The following is a 24,874-nucleotide window of genomic DNA, read 5'->3' on the forward strand; positions in this document are numbered from 1 at the left end:
CAATATGCACTAATAAAGACCAATATCAACTGACAGGACAAGAGCCCTAAAATCTGTCCTGCTGTGCACCTGATCGTGAGGCCTTTGTCTTTAAGGTGGGTCCTGGTTCAGAAGTTTAAAGGCATTTTCTTTATTTGACCTTAAAGGTGCACATTTCTTAAGTAATTTGCCGCTAAAAAATATCGACCACTTTGGTTTCTGGAAAGATTTACGTCATCAAAATTGAGAGGGAGAACCTGAGGTTCAACAGAGGGAATAAAGGGTAATTTTTGAAGCAGGGCCTACCTAAGCAGTGTAATCCAGCCATGCCTAGCAGGCTTCTTTTAGATCCCACTTGAGGTTTTGGAAACAACTTTATCAGACACATAAAGTGAGAAAAGGTGTTAATTAGCGTTTATTTTAATACTGCAAATATGTATTGCCTCAAGAGTAGCTTGCATGTTGTAAAAACTGTCCATGAAGTCTAAACCAAAAAGTATATTCTGTTCCTCCAAAAAAAGAATTCCAATTGTTTTCACGTTACCTGCAAGTAATCCATGACCAGTGTTTTGTGGAAGCTGCTCTTTATTTGTAAAAGAAAGAAAAGACTTCAGTCATTGTCTGCTACACGTTCTAATTACATAAAGAAAATATCTGCGGAGACAAACGCAGAGAATATCCTGAATCAAACTTAGGTAGAGTCAAATTTGATTGAATTGCTTTCATATTTCATACATCTTTCACTTTTTTCACCTCCTAAAGAACAGTCAGTTTTTATATACACGGAGCACCGATCAACAGTGCTCCTCCTCCCCGCTCCTGGTCCTCTGGATCTTTTATACAATTATTTTACATCAAATCTGAGACCCCCTTTTTCCCCCCACCATTAGCTTAGCGACGGCTAACCAGCAAAAAGCAGACACACTCCTTCCTCTCGTCTCCGCCCCGCACCTTGCCCCGCCCCCAAATCTCCCGCTGAGGAACTGTAGTGTGGAAAGATGTGTGCAACATGAAGACAACTCTTTCACATTCAGAGTAAAGGCAGCCTTGAATACGGTCAGTGAGTCAACGGCATGCCAAGCTTAAAGCAAATGGAGCCCACCACCCAGTGCGACGCTTCAGATTCGTGGATGACGTGTTTTTTTTTTTCTTCAACTAGACAGGAAACTGATCCATTGCAAAAAACCCTAGGCACAGAATCGACTATATACTGTTTACTGACTCATACTCTAACCCCTGCACTTTAAGTACAACGGAGATCGTGAAATCTTTCATCTAGTAAAAAATTTTCTTAACACAAAACTCGTAGAATATTTAGTGCTCTATCATTCCGCTTAATAGGTGTAATTTATATAATAGCTATTTTTTATCTCTACCTCTCAATGATAGTCTGAGATCCTTGTTTAATGCTGAAGCACTCCCACAGGTGTTCAATGTACTGTAGATTTTACATTATTATTATTTTTCCCCCAATCTTAAACCAATAATCATAAATAAATACAAACAACACACGAGGAATGTCTACTGTAAACACGGTAAAAAAGACAAAAACTAAACAGGTGTAAACGCCATTAGCATCACTACTTAGTGACAGTTAAATAACTGTAGGGAACGGATGACTGATGATCGGATCAAGAAAGGGGAGGGCCGCGCTCCGCTTTCCCTCCAGCCCCTCCCCCGCTGAACATCGAGCCTTTTACATCCAGCCACAGTTTGTCCAAATACATAACATCAAAGTTTCTCCGCACCCAGAACTATCTTTACAGATTACTGTAAAATGGATAAGGAATCCTCTTTAAGGGGGGTTTAGACAGCAGCATCACTCGACGTCTTGGACAAGTTACAGAATAATGGGTGTGAGCTATCGCCAAACGTCATTTGGACATGGTTACCATTGGTTCTGACAGTCGTTGCACCGTTGTGTTCTTCACATGTCTGTATTTGGGGGTGTGTGTGAATGTTTCTCTGAAGAGTTAGACCGCAACGAGGACAAAGCTTTGCTGCTAAGTGCTTCATCTTCCGAGAGACACTTTTCTTCAAATTACATGAACTGCATCTGCAAGAAAAAAGCAACAGACAACGTTAGTGAAAAGGCTAAAATAAGAACAGAAATAATTAATACGATAAGTGACTGTTCGCTTAACTCTTCCCCCAAAAGAACATTTTAGCCAAATCATAGTCTTAGCAATCATAAGTGGGCACGGCAGGTCTTTAAAGCTTTGAATTAGATTGAAGAAGTGTTCATGGGACCGTGGTAATAGCAATACCCAAAAGGTTGTGTTCTTTAAAAGCCTGTGAGAACAAAAAAAAAACAGTGCATAAGGAATGGATAAAAGAATGTGCTTATTTGCTTTAATGTTAGCTGCAATAGTTAGCATGTCCCAGGGCGTCGTCTGTATGTTTCCAGTGTCCTACGATAGCTAACATTTAAAATATTGGTGAGGGCATCTCTTCAGTTCAACGTGCAACAGAACAAAAGGAGAAGGACGTTTAAACACAGTCTGAAAGGTCCACTTAGCCACTGTGGAGATATTTAAAGTCTATGACCTCCAGCATACAGCATGTTACATGCTGTAGGTTGGTAATTTTAATATATTTATCCAGTGAAAACATACACTGAACAAAAAAAACCTGCTGCCAACTATTTGAAAGGTCTCCTTAATGCAAATATTAGGAGGATATTTAGCTGGGAAACATGGTAGCAGAGATACGCTCCCCATGCCTGGCTAGCTAGCTTACTACCTCGTAGCAACCTAGCATTACTTCAAAGGCCAAAAATAATAGGAATACAATCAATTGAATGGATTATTTTGTGGTAACAACTGTGTATTATTTTTACCTGTATTTCAGAAGGTTCTAGAGGCTAGCAGAATTTAAGCTAGCATTAGCTGCTCTCTGCTGCAGAGCTAACGTTAGCTAGCTTAGTTAGGTAGCTATAGCTAAAATTTGCCAGCACTTATTTCGATCAAGTCAACAGTAAGTGGTTAAATATTAGAAGACTCTTTGTATATCTATATCTGTAATTTAGCTGCTTTGTGCTGCAGAGCTAACGTTAGCTATATTAGCTAGGTAGCTATAGCTTATTAAATCTGCCAGCGCCCATTTAGATCAAAGTCAACAGTAAGTGGTTAAATATTGGAAGACTCTTTGTATATATCTGTAATTTAGGGGGGCAGAGTTTAGTGAACAGTCAGTTAAATTCAGCAGTGATTACAAGGGTGTGGAGAAAACAGGTTTAAGCAGTATGTGATGACGGTGGGAAAACAAAAGGTCACAATGAGTCTGGCTAATGAAGATGTGGTAAATCCATCAAACAGAGCAAGAAATCCAAGCAACACAAGAGCAAAATAAAACCAAATTATTGAGAGAAATACATGAAACATCTTATCACATGGAGAAGACATGCAAAGATAACAAAGAAACAATAGGGCTTTATAAGCACTGGGCATGCAACACATGCAGGTGCACCCCCAAGCAGAGAGCATGCTGTACCTAAAGAGATGCTCTACAAGAAATCCTTGAGAGAGAGGTGTGCAAACGGGTCCTGTCCAGGGGCTCGGAGAGGACTCTGGCTGGAAGGACTAGAGGCTGCGGAGGGCTATTTCAGGAAGAAATACAGGAGGTAGGAGGACCAGAGGAGAAGTCAGAGAGTCAGTACAGAGACTGAGGAGGGATGAGATTAGTCTGGAGAAGCTGTGATGTATGACAGAAGGGTTAATAAAAGGAGTTGTTGGGGAAAACAGGGAAAAACATGGAAGATGATTCACAGTTTTGTCCCTTCAGCTCAACAGAGTGAAGGGTTCATCGTTAAAACTGTCATCATCTTCGGCAGTATTCACACCGACAGCAAAGCTTACACAGTGACTAATTATGGTCCACGTCACAGCACAATGGATACACCTATTTACTCAACCTGATAACTGCGCAAATAGATACTGACTTCATTGTGCGGCAGCGCGGTGGAGCAGTCAGACTGCCGTGCACCCACCTGAGCACTCGACACGGAGCCGAAGGGGTTGGGTGGCCTCATCACAGGCTGCGAGTACATCATGGTGGGTGGATTCATCATCCCCATAGAGCCCATTTGTGGAGGCTGTGATGTGTTGCACAGAGAGGAGAGACGCTAAGTCAGTAACGTGTTTCAGTTATTTGCTTTACAAATTTACAGCCGATATTTGTAGAATGTGTGACGACGGCAGTGAGTGAAGATTGTTTGAATTGAGGGTGAATCTGCTGATTGTTTTTTTGATATATATATGTTAATCATTAGGTATGTAATATGTCAGAAAATAGTGATCATTTGTCACATACATTTTTAGTCAAAAATTGTATTAGAATGACGTATTTTAATTTATAACAATATCATTTATACAATTGCTCATATTTAATCAGCTTTCATCATTTCATCCGCTTTCATGAACATAAATTGGGCAGCTTAGGTGACTGTTAGAAGTTGCACTGTAAATCAACATTAAAGGGGGGGTATTATGCTAATGCAAAGCTTCATATTTCACTCTGTGATACCTGTGGAGTAGCTTAGCATCATTTACAGTTAACAAAAACTCATTTTTGTCACACTAGTGCTCTGTGCAGGCCATCATACAGCCTCTGTCCACTCAAGTCAGCTCTATCCCTTTAAGAAACCCCGCCCCTACAAGCCCACTTTCTTCTGATTGGCCAGCTCTCCGAAGCCCGCTGAGGCTGCACTTTGTGACGTCACAAAGTGCAGCGTGTAGAAAAAACTGTGTGAAACCTGGCGTTCACAGCAGCCTACAGACTGAGCTGAGAAGCCTGGGGATTACTCCAACATATTTGACCTACAGATTTGAAACTTCACCCACGTTTAGTCTGGACATCCAACATTGTAACATTATATATATATCTTAAATATCTTAAAATGTGAAACAGCATAATACCCACTCTATAAGATTAATCATAGCTACATAAATTTGTCTAAATAATGTGCATACCTCCCACTTTTTTGTGAAATTGGTTTTGTAACAAGGTTTTTATTCATATCAAAATTAAAAATATAAAAAAAGACAACCTTGTTCCTGTCAATAAAGTACAATAATTATAAGCTGAGTGTGTTTTAATTAAGACTATTGAGAATCCCCCTCCTTTCATTTTATATATAAAAAAACTTATGAGAATATTGATGACAGGAAAACAACTTCTTAGTGACCCAGTTTAAGTGCAATTAATTAATTCTCACAGTAATAAAGAGCAAAGGAATTCTCCACACATCAATATAATAACTGATTATTTCTTTTACTTCAAATGAACCGAACAGAAGCTACACAAATTCTACTAGACCTACACATGCTTTTATTAGGCATTATACTGACCATGCCATATCCCATCATGCCTGTGGGCGTGGTGGCAGGGAAGGCCATGATTGATGGAGGCTGAAGAGACACAAGCAGTCCAGTGAGAATTAATAACACAAATACAGACAGGAGTGAAGCAGAGGCAGAAATCGGGAGCACTACATTGAAAAGAAAAAGTGTGTCACCATGGAGACGGGGTTCCAGGTCGTGGTCGGCGCCGCTTTGGGCTGCCAGTTGGTGCCGCCGGTCATTCTCTTCTCCCCCGGCTGGCTCCAGTGGATGTCACTGCAGATTAACACAGTTGACGTTAGCACCGGCTTGTAGCTTCCCTGAGAGCGCGAAGCTGCTGCTGTTTCTGTACATCACTTACTTTTTCATCGTGCCATTCCCGATGCCCAGGTCTAGAGAGAGAATTTAAGGAGTAGATGTTAGGTGTCTATCATTTTGCTCTGTGACAAACAACTCAAATTAGAGCGGCTGAAAGCAAAGCATCACACTCACTGCCGACAAGGTTGGCCAGAGAGGAGTCAAGGTCATCTGACACCAGCTTCTCTGGCAGCTGGCCGGGCGGCTGGTTAGAGCCGGCAAGAGTCGGTTTCAAGATGCCCCCGGTAATATCTGACAACACATACAGAGATAATAAACTTGTTCATTTCCTTTATAGATAACAGACACTAAAGAAAAGTCAGAAAATGAGTGCAGACGGTCATGGCTTGCGCTCCTTCATATTAGTGCTCAGTCTTCAGCTGCGATAAGAGCCCTTAACTTGAATAACCTAAGCTACATTACAGAAAGCAACCTTTTTTTGAGAAGCAAAATGGTCTAATGTTCCATCTTTAAAAAATTAAATCTGATGCAAGCCAGTGTGAGAATTTGGAGGACTGCTACAATAGCCAAAAAAGCTAGCTTTATGCTACATTACACTTAAATCAACATACAATAAGTCCATTCCAACTCAACAGGAACAGGAGCGAGATGTTCCCAAAAATCACTCTACCACTCTCCCAGATACCAACAAAAACATATGTTTGTACAGCTACTGTGCAAGAAATTTGTGTACATTTATTAAAGACCTCCTCCAGTGAAAATCAAGATTTAACCTTGTTAACATCTCCATGTGGTGTTCTTCATGTGCTACAAGACGTATCAGGGACAACATAAGCAGTCATCTTCATGGCTGGGCCTGTCTGCTTTTAAAGTGCAGTGTACCAAGGACAGGCTGAACAACACGTTTTCAGATTGGCAGGTTCGAGACGTCACAAACCTAAGGAGCCAATCCCGTTAATGAACGGGGTGACGCTATGCATATCATTATGTGTAACCTATGGCAACCACTTCAGCGATGCACGAGTCAGCTGCAACCGTCATCGAAATTTTTGCGTTGACTTTACTACTCCTAATTACTACATTTCAAGCTAGTTAAGTTTCAACAAGTTGCCACTAAATGAAGGCAGAGACGTGTTTTGTTTTCACGGAGGAGGAGGTGGTTGGACATGTGCACAGTGGGCGGGGCCTATGCAGATTCTGGAATTTTTAATGAGGGAGAAGGAGGAGATGCCTTGTCAGGCTTTTTACAAGGTAATTAAACGTATTTTGCAGAAAAAACATATCAGACACAATTTATCATTTCCAAGCAGAACATTTTATATTCTTAAAACATGACTGGAGCTGGTCTAAGAAGTTAGACGCACACGCATGCTACAATGCCGTACTGAGGCTGAGTCAGAAAGCTGCTTTTCAGTCTTCTTTCTTAGATTTTTCTGCAATATCGAAATGGTCTGAGGTCCATTTTCTCTCATCGCTGGACAAAGAAAGAAACACACTGACATGCTGCACTTTTGGGCCACTTGCAGACACAGACAGAGGTGTGGTAAAAATAGCGCAGGGAAGACAACAGTCTATTCTAGCACAGTCGAGGTTGAGCTTTGCAGGTGTTTCAGCTGTACATGACGTCAGGACCAGTCTAATATCGTGACTTCCCTCTTATTTATTCAGGCGACTAATCCTCGAGCTGACTCATTGTGGTTTCCTTCGAGAAATATAATGGACTTAAAAATCTGTAGACCATATAAGTAAAGCCTTTCAGTTCCGCTTTCCTTTATTTAAACATGCTGAGTGACTTGTTTGTGCAAGACTGGCTTTTGACTCCTCGTCTGCAAACTACTAAGTTGAATAAATAAAAACTAAAATGTCAAAAAAAGCTAAATCCTCACCATCAGAGTTGAGGCTGTTGCTGCCTGTAGCTTTGGCTCCAAAAACAGACTCAAAGTCCACCTGGAGCCCCCCTGCTGACTGCTGAGGAGGGGCCTGTGGCGTTGAGTATCCTTCATAAGAGAGGAGACAGAAGAGAGCTGCAGTTACAGAAAGTACTTACTTAAAAACAGACCAATCTTTGTACTTTGCTCCCTGCTGTAGCCAGTGTAATTACAACGTTGATGTACTAATCTGTGGTTACTAGAAAAGAGGGCTGAATACCACAGCGTTTCCTCCCCAGAATACGCTACAGAGAGCCTCCAGTACTCTACCTCTGAATAGACCTGCTACAGTAGAGGGCTCAGTGGGGTATGGAGCCTGGTGTGGGAGGTGCTGGGCAATGGACACTGGACCACAGAAGGAGTCTGACACGCCACAGGAAGCAGGAAGCAGGAAGAGGAAGAAGAGAAAGAGGAAGAAAGAGAGCAAAAGGAAAAGAGCATTTCAAGGCCAGGCCAGAGAGACAGAAAAGACAGCAACACAGTCAGAAAGAAGAAAGCTAACAAGGCTAACAATTTAGTAGATGTTCAATTCTGTGAGATTTAAGTTTAATTTAAGGGCTTTAAAACAGTGCAGAACAGTATTGTAGCAACCAAAGAGGGAGGGGTTTAAGGAATAGTGAGATATATTGGAAGATACACTTCAATGCTTTCTTGACTGGAGTTAGAGGAGAAGATCGATACCACTCTGATGTCTGTACAGTAAGCAGGAGGCTAGAGCTTAGCTTAAAGAGTGTTAACAGAGGGAAATCTGATCTGTTCCTTAAGTTTGTATAAATCTTGTTTGTTTAACTGTAGAAAAAAGTGTAAAAAACATCATGCTGTGGTGTTACAGCAGGTTATGTGCTTGGCGGATGCGCCTGGTCCCTCCAGTTTAAACAGATTTCCAGCCAGCCATATTCAGGTCAGGCCAATCACAACTGTTTATCTATTGGGCGCGTTCTAGCACAGATGAGACTATTTCGAAAACCAAGATGGCTGCCGTCAATGTGGAAAGTTGTGAATCCGCTACAGCATTTGTGTTAAAATAAGTAAACAGTAGTTGTTCTATGTAGAACAGGGTGTTGGTAACTAAATAATTGGATTTCGCAGGCTTTTTATGTGATTGTTGTGGCAACAAATGCCGAATTTGTGGCAGGTTTTTAAAAAGTTGCAATGAAAGGTGCAATGTTTTTTGAGTTTGTTATACATCCACTGTGAGCAACTGGGAAAACCGCTCCAATAATGCTGTCTATATGCTGAGCGAGCTGTTTATATTCTGACATCTCTTCGCGTCAACTTCTGTGTCAAGATGTCAAATAAGATAAGTAAAAATTGAATGACAAAGTAAATGTCGAACTGCACATTCACATTCTATGCCTATGTGCAAGGGAGAATCTACACAATATTTAATACATTTATGCTGTTCTGCTGGTTATTTCGGCTGTTGCGGCAGTATCGTACAATTGATAAGAGACTGGGATTACTATCTCACTGTACAATGAAATCATCATCAAAACATCAGACACAAGTAAGTAATACGCTGAAAGATGCCCTCAGATTTTCATACACTGCAGACCTCAGGGGATCAATATTTGGAATATCAAAGAAGCGAGTTTGGTGACGTAAATGACTTCACACACGCGGGGGAAATAGGGTAATTGGTCAAGAAAAAGTTGCAGCAATTGGTTGAATTTGCACGAATTTGGGGTCAAAGATCTTTGCAACTTCCTGGAGGGACTGCTCAATCATGGCGGTTTTTACGCTGAACTAGAAAAAATATGAGTTATATGTTGTATGTTTGAGTTCGTAGGTGCATTTTTAAATTCCTATAATCAGAGGGGCAGGGCTTCTTAAAGGGACAGGGCTGACGGGGTTGTTTCAGGCAGAGGCTGTATGAGGACCTGCACAGAGCACCAGTGTGAGAAAAATTAGTTGGTTTTTTTTACTGTAAATTATGCTAAGCTACTCCAAAAGAAGAATTTGATCAATCCTGTCATCTAACTTTAGGAAAGAAAGCAAATAAGTAGTTTCCCAAAATGTCAAACTTTCCTTTAATTCTACTTAAAGTCCACATTTCTAGCATGAATATGACATTAAGAGCCCTGGGGGGTATTTCAAAGGGTCCTATGTTTGCCAGGGCTCAGGAAACATAGGCTGGGATGGAGAGCCATCGTAGTACCTGAGACGGAGTGTTCTATCCGCACTGTGCGTTTGTAATTGGTTGAAACGGATGAGTTTGTGTCAATAAAGGGATTGTAACGATCTGGAGAATCAAACATAGTGTTGGTAAAAGAAGAACAGGTTTCAACTTAAATCTCTACGGCATGTTTGTATTACAGTACAACATCATACTGTTCATCAAAAAGAGAGGATGGAGGGTAACTGTGAAGCAAAATGGGTATATGGGCTCTACGGTGGGACATGGAGGGTCCTAGTTGATATAAAGGAGTTCTCATTAAAAAACATGATAATTTAAGCTTGTAATGATCTGTGATGAGGTGTGTTATGCAGACAGACAAAGGAAGAAGAGAATTCAGACAGATAATCAACATTCAAACTACAGTAAACATGCGAGATAATCATGCTAATAAGAGACTACAGAGAAATGAACGAGCGACAAGACTTTGAGGAGAAACAAAATGAGTCGTTACCACCAAACATTTCATGACCAGATGTCCTAGAGGAAAAGCTAACACCGTCTGAAGACACGACAGGTAAGTGAGTGGCATCGACAACGAGTTTTGAGAGGAAAGGGTTAAGGTTTGGCATGGAATCATCTCCAGCTTCAGCAGAGGTGAAAGGATCTATGCAGGCAGAGGAAAGAGAGAGAGAGAGAGAGACAGAGAAGAGGGGAAAAAGACAGAACAGAGTGGAGAGGAAGAGGTGGGCATCAGAGTCAGACAAAAACAAGAAGAAGGAGAGAGCATGCAAACAGGTCACCAGAGTCCTGGAACACAGGTGTTGGTTGGAGGCAGAGCTTTACCTGCCCACGCTGTGGCCACTGGAAGCCCCGATGAGCCCGACTGCATGGAGGGCTGGAAAGTCGACTGCAGGTCAAAGAGGTCGCTCTCCATCTTCACCGCCCTGCAGACAGAAAGGCAAGAAAGTAGTTTGGTTTTTTTTTAAGAAAAACTCTTTGACATCAACTGTCAAATCAACTGTATTCATAAAACAATACTGAGCTGTGTTTATGGACCCAAACACGGTGAAAATGCAGGGTTTTTTGTTACATTTCCCCAAGGAGATGGTGGAGACCAAAAGCAGAGCTAAAAGAGAGTGACCGCTGGACATACAATTATATTCCAATGTTTTCCGTTCACTTGTTTCTGCTGCCCTTAAGTGGCCAAAAAAAATAAAGAGGGACACGCTGTGTAGATCCAAGTTTTACCCGTTAGAGCAGCTGGGTGTGGAGAAGAGGTCGATGGCTGGTGCTGTGCTGATGGTGCCCCCGGTGGTGGAGATCGGCGAGGTGTCAGTGGTAGCGAAGGAGGGCCTCTTAGAGAGCTCTTTGAGCCTCTGTTCCTGAGTGAGTGCGAAAATTTCATTCAAACATACAATAACAAAAGCAATGCTCAGAAACATGTTTGTTCAATGTTCGAGTAACGTAAAATCTGGAATATAAGAAGCAGTCAGCTTTAGGGGTCTCCCAGAGGGGAGAAAGGCTTTCTATAGCTATTTATTAAAGTAATAATCTCAAAGAATTTCATTTAAATAAATGTGTGTTAAGTCACCATCTATCGCAGAATGAGGTAACACAATGGTGATTGAGCCGATGGCCCACTGATGAAAGCTTTTGCATTTGCAGTATTACAGACTGGGTGTCTGTGGCGACATTCGCGGAAAACAAATCACAAGCGGCGCCCAGTTAGTGACGCGTTTTCCATCACCCAGCAGTGGTTGGTCTGCCAGAGAGGGTAGGCGGAGCTAAGCGGCTGCTTTTCCGGTCTCTTCAAGTGTTGCGAGTAAACAGTAATCTACTATGGCTGAACAAACAAAGAAAAGATGGATGACTACAGATACAACTTCAACAATAAGTGAAAATCCAAAGAAAAAGAAACAAATTGGACGCTCAGATGAAGGCAAACAGTCTAAAAAGGAAAGCGAGCGTCAGCGAGGAAAATCAAGAGTTACAACTAGAGCCAACCGTGGACGTGACACATGCAACACTGTCGTAATTACCGTTATCATCATAGGTAGAGAACGAAACTAAGCTCTTCGGATTAGCACCTTAGCAAAAAGGTGTATAAGGTGTAAGTTATTTCAACACTCTGCATTTTACTCTGGTATATTGGTTGCACCGCAATATAAGACACAGTCCACTTTTTAGATGAAAAACAAAATGAATTAAAAGTGTCTTATACACCAAATTTTCCAGTAAGAGTCAAGCTTGTGAACATCAAATCCACCTTCAGCGCTTTGAGTCGAGCCTGCTCCTCTTCGAGAGCCGCCTGCTTCTCCCGCTCGTCCACTTTAGTGAAGGACATCCCCGTGCTGGCCAGCGATGACACCGCGTTTGACAGAGTGCTGGCCCTGCAGGAACAAACGCAAATTAACACTACACTGATTACATTTTCTGCATTTTTATTTCCTGTGTGCATTCGTCTCATAATGTACTTCTGCATTTGTAATGCGTTCTTATTAGTCATCTGTAACCCACTTTGAAAAAGTGAAAAAGAGTGCCTAAGATTTAAGGAAAAGATGAGATTCACTCAGAGAAGGTGATGGGAGGATTAGCGTACCTGCTAGCTGCGGTGGAGTCTTTGACCTTCTTGCCCTCTAAAGAGGCCAAGTGCTGCTCCAGAGCTTCCAGGAGGCTACTGGGAGCCTGTTGTGACAGAAAACACACAGTCAGCAGGTTCCTGACACACACAATATGAAGTGTGAATGGACATCAAGACCAGTAAGGACAGTGGTGGGCAACCAAGATCAGCATTAAATACACTGTCAAATCAAAAGGCGCAGACGGCCAGTTTATGTCTCAGATTAGGAGGTTAAATTTCGCCCCACTATAGTTTGGGGTTGTGAGTTACCCACCACTGATCGATGACTGCATTCCAGCCAAAAAGCTACTTTGGATGAGAGTAACATCTGAGTGGGATGACGTACTGCACCACGGCACGTTCAACAACCCTGCCGTTGTTGAATAGTCCGTGTCTAAGCACAACGGGGCAGCCATGTCACGGGAGATGAGCTACACTGCTTGTACACGTCAACAACGTGACCAAAAGTGAACGGGATTTACCACAGCCAGTGTTTTTTCCTTCAACTGTTTTTCACCACGATGTAGGAGACAGAGTCAGAGCAGAGGCATGCAAAAAGACAACACTGAAGCAAGTCACGGACATAGAAGAAGAGTGAAATGATAGTACTTACACAAACTGTGAACTGAAGTGGAAAGATAAGGGGAAAATACAGAATATAAAGGTGGTGACAGTCAGAGGGGAACGCCTTTTAGCCGCAGCTCTCCCGGGGTAAAATATTCATGTAGAATTGGTCCCCACAGTCTGGCACAGGAGTGTTTATTTTTTAATTACCAAAGTCTAACTGTCACTAAGTGGGTTGCAAAGACAGTGATTACTTTGAAACACCTTTATTTACTGTAGAAAGAAGGAGAAGAAAAAGAGGAGCAGCAGAGACAGAAGAAGAAGAAACAGGACAAGAAAGAGGAGAAGAAGAGCGCCTCCTCTGGCAGACATGCGCTCGAGAAGGACGACATGCAGAGTGTCTTATTTCAAAGATCATTTGTGTCGGTAGCTTTCAACTCTAGGAGGACAAAGACAACGCTAATGCAAAAAGAGGAGCTGGAAATAAGAGAAAGAAAGCAAAAGAAGAAGTCCTGTTAAGAGTGGAAAACCTTTATTTCTTACCTGTGAGAGGTCTGGAATGTCTCCTCGGTCGATGCCCACTTGCTGTTACACGATAAAAGAAAGTTACAATCATGTCGCTGCAGCATTAAAATAACAAACAACTTTTAAAGTAACGTACCTCTGCTACTTTGAGGAACTCTGATATCCGAGTCATTCGGGTGAGAAACTTCTTATAAATGTCCAAACCTTCTTTACATTGAGTCTTCTTCATGTCAAAGTATTTCTCTGTTTAGTGATAAAAAGAAATGAGCAACCACAAAGTATTGGGATAAAATGAGCAGAGGACAAAGCGAAGGTGAGAAGTGAGAGTGGTTCTGGAGGGCTTACCGAGCAGGTTGATAATGCCTTCATTATAAGCAGCAAACAGCCTGATGGAGTCTTTGAAGAGGAGCATGAAGGCTGCATTGATGACTCCATTAGTCAGCTCGTTGGCATTGACCTGAGGGAAAGCAATCACATTTGTCTTAGAGGGACGTAGGAAAACAACGCCTGTATGGATGCGAACAAAGATAATGCATCCGACAGCCGCGGCACAATCTGTTTACTCCAGACGAGCGGCTTCTTACTACTTGAGCGGCAGGAGGCATCACCTCAAACTCACATTGAAATCGAGCAGGGCATCCATCTGGTTCTGAATGATGGGGATGGTCTTCAGCAGCTTCTCTGTATTCATGGTCCTCATTACGCCGTCCACTCTGCGCGGACACACGGAGGGAGGGAAGATGGAGGGGAGACAGAGAGAGGGGGAGATTGATGAGCAAAGCAGAGCAGCTAATAAGACATGAAAACAGACTGTTGACTCCTTTGAAAGCGTGAGTGATGGTCTGCAACACTTTAACATTTTTATAGTCAACTCTTTCCAAAGATCTTGTTATGTCGGATCAATGGTCAAAAACCCAAATATATTTAGATTACTATCAAATATGTTAAAGAAAAGCAACAAGGCCTCACACCTTTGACATCACAGCTTCCACTATCACAGAAATACCACTATTTCTTTTAAATATTGAAAATCACAGAAATTGCAATTGATATTTCAGATTCTAGTTTTGCATTTTCTGCTTTTTCTTTTTTTTCCTTTTCTTTTACAATGTGATTCTTTAAAATAGGTCTTAAAGAAATTTGAGTTAAAATTGGGCTTAAATAATTATTTAAGTTTCTTCACAAGGAAAAATTAAAAAAAAGGTGCTTTTTTTTCCTTGTCAAAAATGTGATTAAATTAGATTCAATGAAATAATGATTTAATGCTTTCTGTTTTTTTAATTACTGTATATTTAATATCTTTGGTTATTGTAAAAAATCACCTTGGCATCTGTGTATTTGTAACTTTTCTTTGCTTGTTTTCAGACCAAACAATTCGTTAATGAAATATTAAAATACTCAGGATATTAACACATTTGCACATTAAGGATGAACAATTACCGTAAAGTTTGGAGTATAAGACGCACTCTAAATTTTTTCATCTAAAAAGTGGGCTGCGTCCTTTATACCAGTGTGACCAATATACCAGTATAAAATGCAGAGAGAGGTATGTTATTGTGTGACGGTATTTTACCCAGACGATGGTGCTATAATCTAGCTAAAGCTTCGTCATGGACATGCGGCGTTGTGACCGCCAGTGTAGCCGCCATCCTCACAACAATCAACATTAACGTAGGATGCTAGCTAGCACACCGCTAGCAAAACTTAACATGGCGAAAACAGATGGTAGGCTATAACTAGTGTGTGTTTTGAATGTGTTTCAAATGAAAACAAGACGAGGTCAAAACCTAGTGTGTGTCATACTTGTGTTACAAGGACTATTCCGGAGTTTACGGTAATCAAAACATTATCAAAATCGCAAAATGGCCGAGTGCAATTTTCAAATCGCAGGATGCAATATTTGTTAAAGGTGAAATGTGTGTCAAAATACCATTTTATTTAAATGTTGTGCTGACGTATCAGATCTCTTTGTTTAGTACAGATTCAAGCAAAAATCACACCATAATCATTTTAATGTTTTTCAATGAAAATGAGAATAATGATGTAAAAATTAACTTTCCCTTTAATATTGCAAATCATATCGAAACTGCAATATTAGGTCAAAATAAGTGCAATTAGATATTTTTTCAAAATGGTTCAGCCCTATTTCATATACATGTAAACAGGGAAAGTTATGGAGCACAGAGGTTTAGTCCTTACCCTCGTTTCACTTTAGTGAAGTCAAAGGCAACCTGTCTGTATGACACAGCTTTCTCGTTCAGGTATCGACTGTACCTCCTGATAAATGTGGACATGTCGTAACCTGGAAGGTAAAACAGCAGAAGGAAAATTTACTTTAAGAATGAACACATTTACAGGTGCATTTTAAATGGTGCTAAAAGAAACAAAGAGTTACCTTGTAGCCCACTTTTGTCCAAAAAATTACTGAGGTTGAAAAGTGTATTCCTTGAAGCCAGGTACTGGACGAAACGCTGCGGGAGAGAAAAAAACGCGTTATGATGACGCACTTCATCCGGTTTACCGTGTTTTTAAAGCATAATGTGTGTGTGCTGCGTGGTCTCACCTCGTTGCCGTACACCATGAGGTGGTGTGTGGTGATAAGAGACTTGAACACGACCACCCAGCTGGTGTTGGTCGTCCGCTCGAACAGCGAGTCCGCCAGTTGGGGAATGTTGACGTTCATCTCGTTGGTGCAGTGGATCAAATCTGGAAGGAAAAGAGGAGAGGTTCGGGAGATGGTGAGGTTCAGCTGATCATCAAAAGGATATGTATTTGTCACACTTTGACTCCATACAAAGATGCACAGGATTGATATATTTGGCTGTCATATTAAATAATCCACCCAGTTTAGATCAAATATTACATGAAACACAAACATCTTTAAGTGTACCAATACCATAACATATATATTTATGCTGCCTTCAGGTCTAACCTGAAAGTTTCAGTATCAAACTGTATCCGTGCTTTCTTCTACGGTGAAACATTTTAACCTTTATTCGGCAGACAGTGTTCATCTGTGGACACATGTTGACTCACAGATGACCCCGTTTACTGAGCGTTGGTTGTCTAACAGGCCCCGAGTTGAGCTGGTGAGCAGACGAACACCTGCTGCCTTCTATGAAAAAGTGACCACAGATGCTCAAACTCATTTATAGAAGTCGGAGCCAAAAACAGGCTGTGACGTGACGCATGCTCGTGTCCTCCATTACAGGTCACATGTCTGAACCTGTGAGCAGCAGCAGCCAATCCTAAACTTAAAACACCGACTGTTTCTCATCCGTATAGACAAGTGGATGTTTTTCAAAGAGGTTTTTAGTCTATATAAACTAGAACGTGTTGAATGGAACACCAGCAAATGTGCAATATGGGTGTGTGCAATATTAAGGAGGGTGCAAATGTGCAATAATGTTTTTAAATTTATTTATAGATCTCTGCACCGGTAAGGACAGCCATCCAATTTCATTGTACTGTACTTATGCACTGCAAAGACAGTAAAGGTCGATCTATCTCTGCTGAAGAAATGCGTCTCTACATTATATAAACACCAACATTATTAAAATAAAAGCTGTAAAGCTTCAGTGCTGTCGGTCTGATCAAACACATCATGACTCAACCGGTTTAATGGAAAACTGCCTTCAACGAGGGCCGAGCCATACTGAAAATTTGGCTGATCATTTGTTGAATAATTGATTCTTTTTAAGTTATTTATGAGGCACATATGGCAATACAGATTATTTAATATGTGGACTTGCAGCTTCTGTTTATGACAATAGTAAAGTAACTAATTTAGCTTCTATATTTGGTAAAAAAAATCCTTCAATTTGTCTTTATTTTATTTGTTGATTTAACCGTTTTATATCTCTACATTTGGCCAGTTTTTTCCCCGTAAAAATATGACACTATGTTGTTTACATGTTAATTATGTATGTAATTCATTGTTAACTTATTATACAGCCCCCATATTTGCCAAACTATTACACTAGACATGACTTCAATGTCTCTAATGGTGGCTACAGTTCAGACTTTGGGAACCATTTTTCACGTCTAACATTTCATTGTATAAACAGCTGAAGGTGAAAAATTATCATTAGTGACAGACCTATATGTACCTTATAATAATTTAAATAACAAATATAACCTAATAAGTTTTTCTACACAAATACTCTGTCAGTAAAAATGAGGGAACAGTATCATAAACACGAATAATTTCTGCATAACATTAACATATAATCTGTTAATCATCTTACAATCAGGCATCGCTGCAGCTCAAGTGGAAACAGCACTTTGTTCATTTTAATTGCTAATGGCAACAAAACATCCTTTTAACAAACCGACACAAAGTGCAGAGCATTAAGATGTCCCACTTCCTCCGCTCATCATATGCTCCTCCTGCACCCATGTGTGGTTCAGTGATGTGAGTGAAAGCGACCTGCCATTCACAGCAGTGATCAGACTGACGGGGAACTGGGCCTCCCGTTCTGTCCTATATTTGACTTTTGTAAAGGCGGGGGACGAGAAGTAGGACAGGATAACCTTCCAGAGGAGCAGCAGTTAGCATGGGTGGATGAACGAAGACGGAGAGGAGAGGAGACGAGGAGGGAGGAGGTGGAGGAGGGGGAGGAATATGGTGGAGGAGGAAACACTGACAGCACTGTCATGTTACTATCAGCCCACTTAACATGCACAGTGCCTGACATTAATGATTTCAGATGTGATTAATTCATGGGACACAGATGGATTCATGTAACAGTCATGACGGTGCATGATGCTGCTTAACAGGGTGTCTAATTAAAGAAGAAGTTTAGGCTTTGTTCTGAGGAGGGAATCAATACAAATCACAATTAATCAATTCAGGATGTGATTAAAAATATGTTAAAATATGCTCTGATTAATGTGGTTTATATTTATAATTTCCAATATTAAATAAACGCCAAGAAAATGTCAATTTGATTGTCTTTACTTTGCTTGAAACTATTGATATAGACATTCTTCTGTGAAATACCATCACTAATTATGCTCATATTGTCCTATAATGCGCTGCTAAAAGAGAAATATTAAAGTATATGACACTATCAATAATATTAGTGTGATATTGCTTTTATACAACAATTATAAGAGCAGCAAATATTAGTAAAAAGTAATAATCAACAGATTACTTTATGCTCCACCAACTCAAATTCCACCACTGAAACTGGACTTTTGTTGCCAAGCAACCCAAACATGCTCCTGCACTCTGAAGCTGTGTCCCAATCCAGGGGCTGCAGCCTTCGAAGGAGGCGGTCCATGGAGGATTCGTCATTCGTAGCCTGTGTAGAGCACTAAGGCCGAGCTGACATGAGACAGTCTGGTCTATGGAGGATTTCCTGTTTGCGTCACCAGCTGTTCCCGCCCTTACCCTTGCGTCCCCAAACGCCGCTCCTGTCGCCTAGTAACAGGTAGCTATTGGGCTAACTAGCTAGCATAACTAACGTCACGTAACTACACTTAATATTTTAAAAAGGTAATTTTTGTAAAGGGCCCTTTTGTTTTTGTTTTTACATTCGTGTCGCTAGCTTTTCGATTGAGTTGAAACAAAAAAGTTTTACATTCAGAAGTGTATTCCTCGGCCCGCTTGATGGTTCACCATCTAGTTTGAATTGGCGCGCAATGAATGTGGGGATTTGTCGGGCCACGAAGGAGGCAACCAATGGATCCTTTGTGGCCCGGGAAAAGGAGGAAGCATTTGTCAGCCGCATCTGAAGGAGCCTTTGAATTGGGACAGCCTTCGACGCGCCGCTGTGACGCAATCAGCCTTCAAATACGTCCTTTGAAGGCTGCAGCTTGCAGATTGGGACACAGCTACAAGCTACAGATCAGCTGTTTGTTATCATGTACATTTATCTGTTTGTTTTAATTTATCATCAACCAGTGAAAGAAGAGTCTGCTGTGTGATTCAGAGGTTTCAGCTTGATTAATGTGGACTTGCATTAGTCTGCTGTAATGTTAATTAACAGTATTCAGAACATCTGTCTGAGGCGGAGTGATACACAGAGTGAAAAGTCCCAGTGATGTTATTTTCTATATCAGCACTCATGGAATGCCTCTTATCCAATCAGATTACCTGGTCGGGACAAACTGTTGTATAATATTGATTTATTGCACTCATTTTGTGTCAGACTGGACTGAAACCTTGAAACTGTTTGGTTTCAGTGTAAAGAAGGTCAGAAGTTTCTCAGCCGACTGACCCGGGTATCCTCAAAGTAGCAGAGGTAGGTAACAATAAATGTTTGTCAGTTTTTATGGGGTGTTTGTTGGCAGGTCAGATTTACAATGTTATTAACTTAAAAGGGCCCCTGTGGAGATTCTGACCCTATTCCTCTGATCAACAGGTAGTGATAACATATCAAGGTATGCAGCAATGAGCAGGCAAAGGCAAAGAAGAGAAAGATTACAAGACAGTGAACACGATGTCAACAAATCTAGATTTAAAAGACTTCAAAACAGAAGTGTTTCATCAGGAAGTAAATATGATCAACAGATTATTTGGAGCTGAGGGATCCACACAACTGTTGTTGACAAGAAAACTCCACAGAGGAACTTTAATCTTTCATCAGACGCTCCATTTAAATTAAGTATTGCTTATTTTTAGAGCACGTTTTATGTAGGACTGCTTGTATTTAACAAAATGTGTTTAAAATATCAAACTAAGGTAACTTACAGATATTGCTTTCGTCATGTTGTGAAATCAAAAAGTGGGTAATTAGATGAAGTTGTTCATCAAGCTTAGCTCTCGTGTTTCAGCTCAGAAGTTTAGGTTTGATGTTTTCCTCGTCTTATTTGACAGTAAACTGAAAATCTACAGGTTTTAAACTCTTAAAAAGACATTATAAAGACATCACCTTATATGTTAATGGTCCTTCGCCATATTCTAAGGCCAAATGATTCAGGAATTGATTGAGAGAAATGTTGGAAGTTTCAAAAATGACCCTAACACTACAATACTGCCCACTTTTGTCATGCAAGAGGCTGGGAATCAAACTGAAATAATGGTTTGCGCTACCAAAGACGCGTCCAGTGCAGCAAGTGTTGAAAACTGTAAAGTACTGCCTGATGAAAGCAGGATTATTGAGGCTGATATTGATACTTTTATCTCAAATTTTGGAAGTTATTGAAAAATCGAGCGTGTTCAGACAACATTTTGCATTTGAGAAGTTAAGCAACTTTTGTTAAATGGAAGAAGCATTCGGTGAAACAAAAAGTTGATATCTTTAACAGTGATGCAATAGAAAAATGTGTCATGCATGCATCATATTAGCCCTAATATTTGAAGCCATGTCCAGCCTTAATTGTGCATTCCTCCATTTTTAAAAACACCTTCTCTTTACTCCCTCAAAAGATAATTATGTTACGATATTATCTTCCCTCTACTGTCAACTCATTACCAAAGTCATAAAAGTTCCTCATAATGTTGTAACAAATTAGAAAGAGTAATAGCTTCAATTTTGTCAAGAGAGGACCTTAGGCCAACAAGAATCCATTAAACTTATAAAACTAACTTTCTGCTGTGTTAGCCTCCTCCTGTCGATCACCATAATTTATGTTTCAACATAAACCGAGAGGGCAACGTGTAATTATGTAAGGTAATAATATACTGTTCTGTGCGTATGGAGGCACGTCAGCGTCTGTGCTGAGCCAACAAGAGTGTCACTCTGCCAACTTTCACTCATCTTACCTCAGGGGAGTCTCATGAGCAGCACAACAGGTGAAGGACCGTTATAATGAGTCTTGAGTCTGAATATACAACTTCCTGGTCTGTTATTGAACTTTTACCATGATGCAGAGCCTTCATAAAACTGCTCTCATTACTGCCATCCTGCATTTGCAAAGCAGATCGATATGCAGAAAATCTTCCACTAAATCTCAGACAGACATGACTCCTCTGACTGTGAGTGCATCAGACTAATGATAACACCAGGATTTAAGCCGTTTTGCTAACGTCAGGTTTCATACAGGAGTCTGTCTGGTGTCCTTAATAAGGAAGTGAGGAGGGGAACTTCCTCTTTTGTTTCACCTCACAAACCTCAACCATAAACTGTGATTTTTGCCCTTAACAGTGTCGCCTCATTGTCTGTAAAGCACCACGACCCCCAATGAGACACAGCAGGTGTCACATTACTTCAGTATGAAGCCTGAGCTGACACAGACACACTTGTCCTGCTGCTGCAGGTGCAGCAAGATGGGAGATGTTGTTCATGGGGGTGATTTAAAAGCAGTCCTGTTAATGTTAGCTTTAACTCAGGGCCTGTGAGGGCAGGGGGCCCACCTGCTTACACTGATTTTATAGCATTTCCTGCTAGCAACAAATCAGAAAAGGCAGGTATTAGCCTTGTGTTCAAGTTGGCTAAACATTCAAGCTGTAAAAAAACGAGTAAATATGAGAAACATGACGACAAGGAAGCGGATTGAACAAAACCAGACAGCTAGACATGCTAATATGACAGCTATTCATGACCAGAAATAGTATTTACAAGCATGTAAAAGGCTGCTACAGCTTTAAAACCCTCTTAATTATGTTCAGCTCTCTGTCAACAAGGCCTGTCCTCGATGTTAAAACAATATAATCTCCCCTGACATATTCAAGCAGTAGCATTGAGCCTGTCCTGAGGCTTTGAGGCCTGGTAGCTCCTCCAGCGCCATAACTCAGCCAGTCAAAGCGGCGTTTAAAGCCTGCGGTGATTTAACTTGAACACTGCTGGTTTATAAAACGATACTCACAGTCCAAATGTTTCTTTTTCGGACCCATGACTTCGTGAGTGGTGGCCTTGCATACTGTTTTCGACACGGCGGATCCCGTTACACTGTGCTGGGCTGCGGTGATCCGGTCCGTAATGCTCTGGCCCGACATCTTCGCTTCAATGTAGCACACAAAAGGCGTAAAAATGTAGCGCTTCGTTTAGGTTTGTGTCGAGCTTTAAAAAATAAAATAAAACCTCCACCTCCTCCGCAACCTTTACCGGCTGGACCCCCCCTTTCTTTCCCCCGGCTTGGTGGGAATAAAATCAAAACCAGGCTATGGCAGACGCGGACCAGGGGAGGGCGGAATAAAGAGAAGCGGAATCAACAACAACAATCAAAAAAAAATGTTAGATTGTTTCTTTTTTGTCCCGGCTTTCTCATTCAGATCTCAGGGATTGCAGGGTCCGCTCGCTGACTCATCCGACCCGGGTCTCTGTCTTGCTCTCATCCCGATGTGGCACACCGGATCCCTGCCTGCCTGCTCGCCTGCCTCCTCCGCCGCCGCTCGCCGCTCCTCCTCCTCCTCCTCTTCCTCCTCCTGCCGCTGCCGCCGCTGCTCGGATTTAAAGCGCTATGAAAGAAAAAGACCACTGAGGAGGGGAAATGGCGGGCCTGCACTGCTCTGCTCTGCTCTGTTCAGTTCAGTCCTACACACACACCGCCCAGCAGACCCTGAATCAGATCTTACGCCGCTCAGTGCCCTCTAGGCCCGCTGTGGTGCAGGTGTACACCCACTGACCGCAGTCCAGCTGAGGGGGGAAACAATGCACAAATGCTCAGTCAGAGGGTGTCAGCGGCCTGGAGGAGCGGAGGAAGCCTGCAATGATTGAGGAGTGGACACAGTGAAGTGTGAGCAGGCTGCAACAGGCCGGAATGAGTGAAGAAATGAAACACAAGAGTTTATTATGCATATATAGTCTCAGTGAAGCAATCATAGTGACCTTATTTTACAATGTAGCATTTTAAGTTACTATTATAATGTTGTAAAGGGTGTTAGAAAATATACAATATGTCTCTTGTAGTTTAGCCTTAAAAAAATACATATTGTCGTTATAAATTATGACATTTAGCTGCTCCACATTCTCGACCTCTGTGTCGGTGCCACATGACACACATCCTGTGGACTCTGATCTGTCTACGTTGCAAACAATCCTTATCTCACATTCATTATCACATGTTTCTTATCAGTGAAGTTCAAATCTTTTGCACATACCTTGAACAATAGCTTACTTTGCTCGACACCAAAGCAAATTCCTTGTTTGTAAAAAATCGATCTGATTCTGACTTCTGATGTGTACGGCCTTATTGACTTTAAAGTAACCTGTTACATTAGTCATTGCACTATTTTACTCTTGTTTCAAGGTTTGACTTGTCTTGTATGTTGTCCTTGTTGTTTACGTGCTTTATTAAGCTGTGTTGACGTAGTTTTAACCTAAGCAAATATTTGTTTTTAGCTTCTTATAAAATGTTCTTGGATCTAAGTTATAGGGGAAAACAAATCAAATGCCTTATACGTTTTCAAACACTTGATATTTACAGCTGATTCTGCTCTGTCAATACTACATCCTAACAAAAAACACTAGCAGAATTGATTCAGTGGAAACCTAAAGTCCCTGTCAAAATCCTCCTGTTGATTCTGCTCAGACAGTGTCTGTACTAACTGGACAGTACATTTAGACTTCTTGTGCACATAAGTCTATAAGATATAGACCTTCATAAAGACTGAACTTTAAGCTAATACTGCACAATCCAAGCAGTATCAGCAGTTTGGTGTGTAACTACAGAAAGTGTAATTTCAAAAGTCTTTTTCTGGTTAAAACTAGAGATAGACCGATATGGTTTTTTCAGGGCCGATACCCATACCGATTATTAGTAGTCAAGGAGGCCGATAACCGATATTTCGAGCCGATATTCATTTGCAGTAAAAGTGAAAATATTGGCGTCAAAACTTTGAATAATACAAACTCCAACACTTAACTTTGTTTAAATGCCTTTAAGCATATGTTTATTAAACAAACAAACAAAAAGCGCAGGGAGTTCCCAGGGTCAGCAGCATCTCTTATAAAGTTAACTGAAAATTTAAATAAATAAGTAAATAACTTCCTTAAGTTTTATAAAGTAAATAAAACAAAGTTAAATAAAATTTGCAAAGAAATGAACTCTTAACGGCCGTCGGATTAAAAAAAAAAAAAAAAAAGAAAGGCCGATGCCGATATGCGTCAAAATGAGCGCTTTGAGTGGTCGCAAGACTAGAAAACACTATAGCCTATAAGTGTAGTCCATTTACTATATGGAAATAAAGGAAATTATAGAAAATGTCCAGAAACTGACTTTGTGATAGCGTCAACATTGAAACATCACAACAAAAACTCTTCTGAAGAGATTGCACGCAGAAATGTTTTTCTATGATGATAAAATTGTAAAGAATTAAATAAGCAGGTGTCACTTACTTATTAGTTTCTGTGCAGATGCTGTTCAATTATACAAAATCAAATTAATAAATGTATCATGGTTAAAGTAAGACTACATGAAGGGTAAAGTCACACAAATTGGTGGTATAGACAATGTAATAAGCTACACCTTTAGAGCTGCAACAGTGGTCTGTATTAATACTCAAATAGCTACAATTCCATAATACAATTCAGTTTTGAAATGAGGTGTTGTCCATCATTAGTAGGTCTACTTTGGTACTTAAATCATACTTCGA

The 24,874-nt window shown here is 40.8% G+C and overlaps 1 protein-coding gene across 9 annotated transcripts; it reads right to left on the reverse strand.

The window, feature by feature from the left end:
- Positions 1-546: 546 nt before the first annotated feature.
- On the reverse strand, positions 547-22,695 carry picalmb (phosphatidylinositol binding clathrin assembly protein b). 9 transcript variants are annotated; one of them, XM_069668255.1, is made up of 23 exons: positions 22,147-22,695; positions 15,956-16,098; positions 15,788-15,863; positions 15,592-15,694; positions 14,012-14,105; positions 13,738-13,849; positions 13,529-13,635; positions 13,411-13,452; positions 12,283-12,368; positions 11,950-12,073; positions 10,932-11,059; positions 10,527-10,627; positions 10,195-10,347; positions 9,723-9,806; positions 7,835-7,927; positions 7,523-7,633; positions 5,811-5,927; positions 5,680-5,710; positions 5,495-5,594; positions 5,328-5,387; positions 3,968-4,072; positions 3,472-3,577; positions 547-2,035 (listed from the first exon to the last, which is right to left on the reverse strand). In XM_069668255.1, the coding sequence occupies exons 1-22, from the start codon at positions 22,274-22,276 to the stop codon at positions 3,485-3,487; spliced, it is 2,193 nt and encodes a 730-aa protein (XP_069524356.1). In that variant the 5' UTR covers positions 22,277-22,695; the 3' UTR covers positions 547-2,035; positions 3,472-3,484. The 9 variants fall into 9 exon arrangements, with proteins under 9 accessions (XP_069524356.1, XP_069524355.1, XP_069524359.1 ...); XM_069668254.1 differs by having other exon boundaries at positions 10,932-11,065; XM_069668258.1 differs by lacking the exon at positions 9,723-9,806 and having other exon boundaries at positions 10,932-11,065.
- Positions 22,696-24,874: the final 2,179 nt, after the last annotated feature.

Source organism: Semicossyphus pulcher, unplaced genomic scaffold (assembly GCF_022749685.1).
Source record: "Semicossyphus pulcher isolate SPU_LCO1_2020_fin unplaced genomic scaffold, fSemPul1.0.p SCAF_19, whole genome shotgun sequence".
In the NCBI taxonomy this organism is placed as follows: Eukaryota; Metazoa; Chordata; class Actinopteri; order Labriformes; family Labridae; genus Semicossyphus; species Semicossyphus pulcher.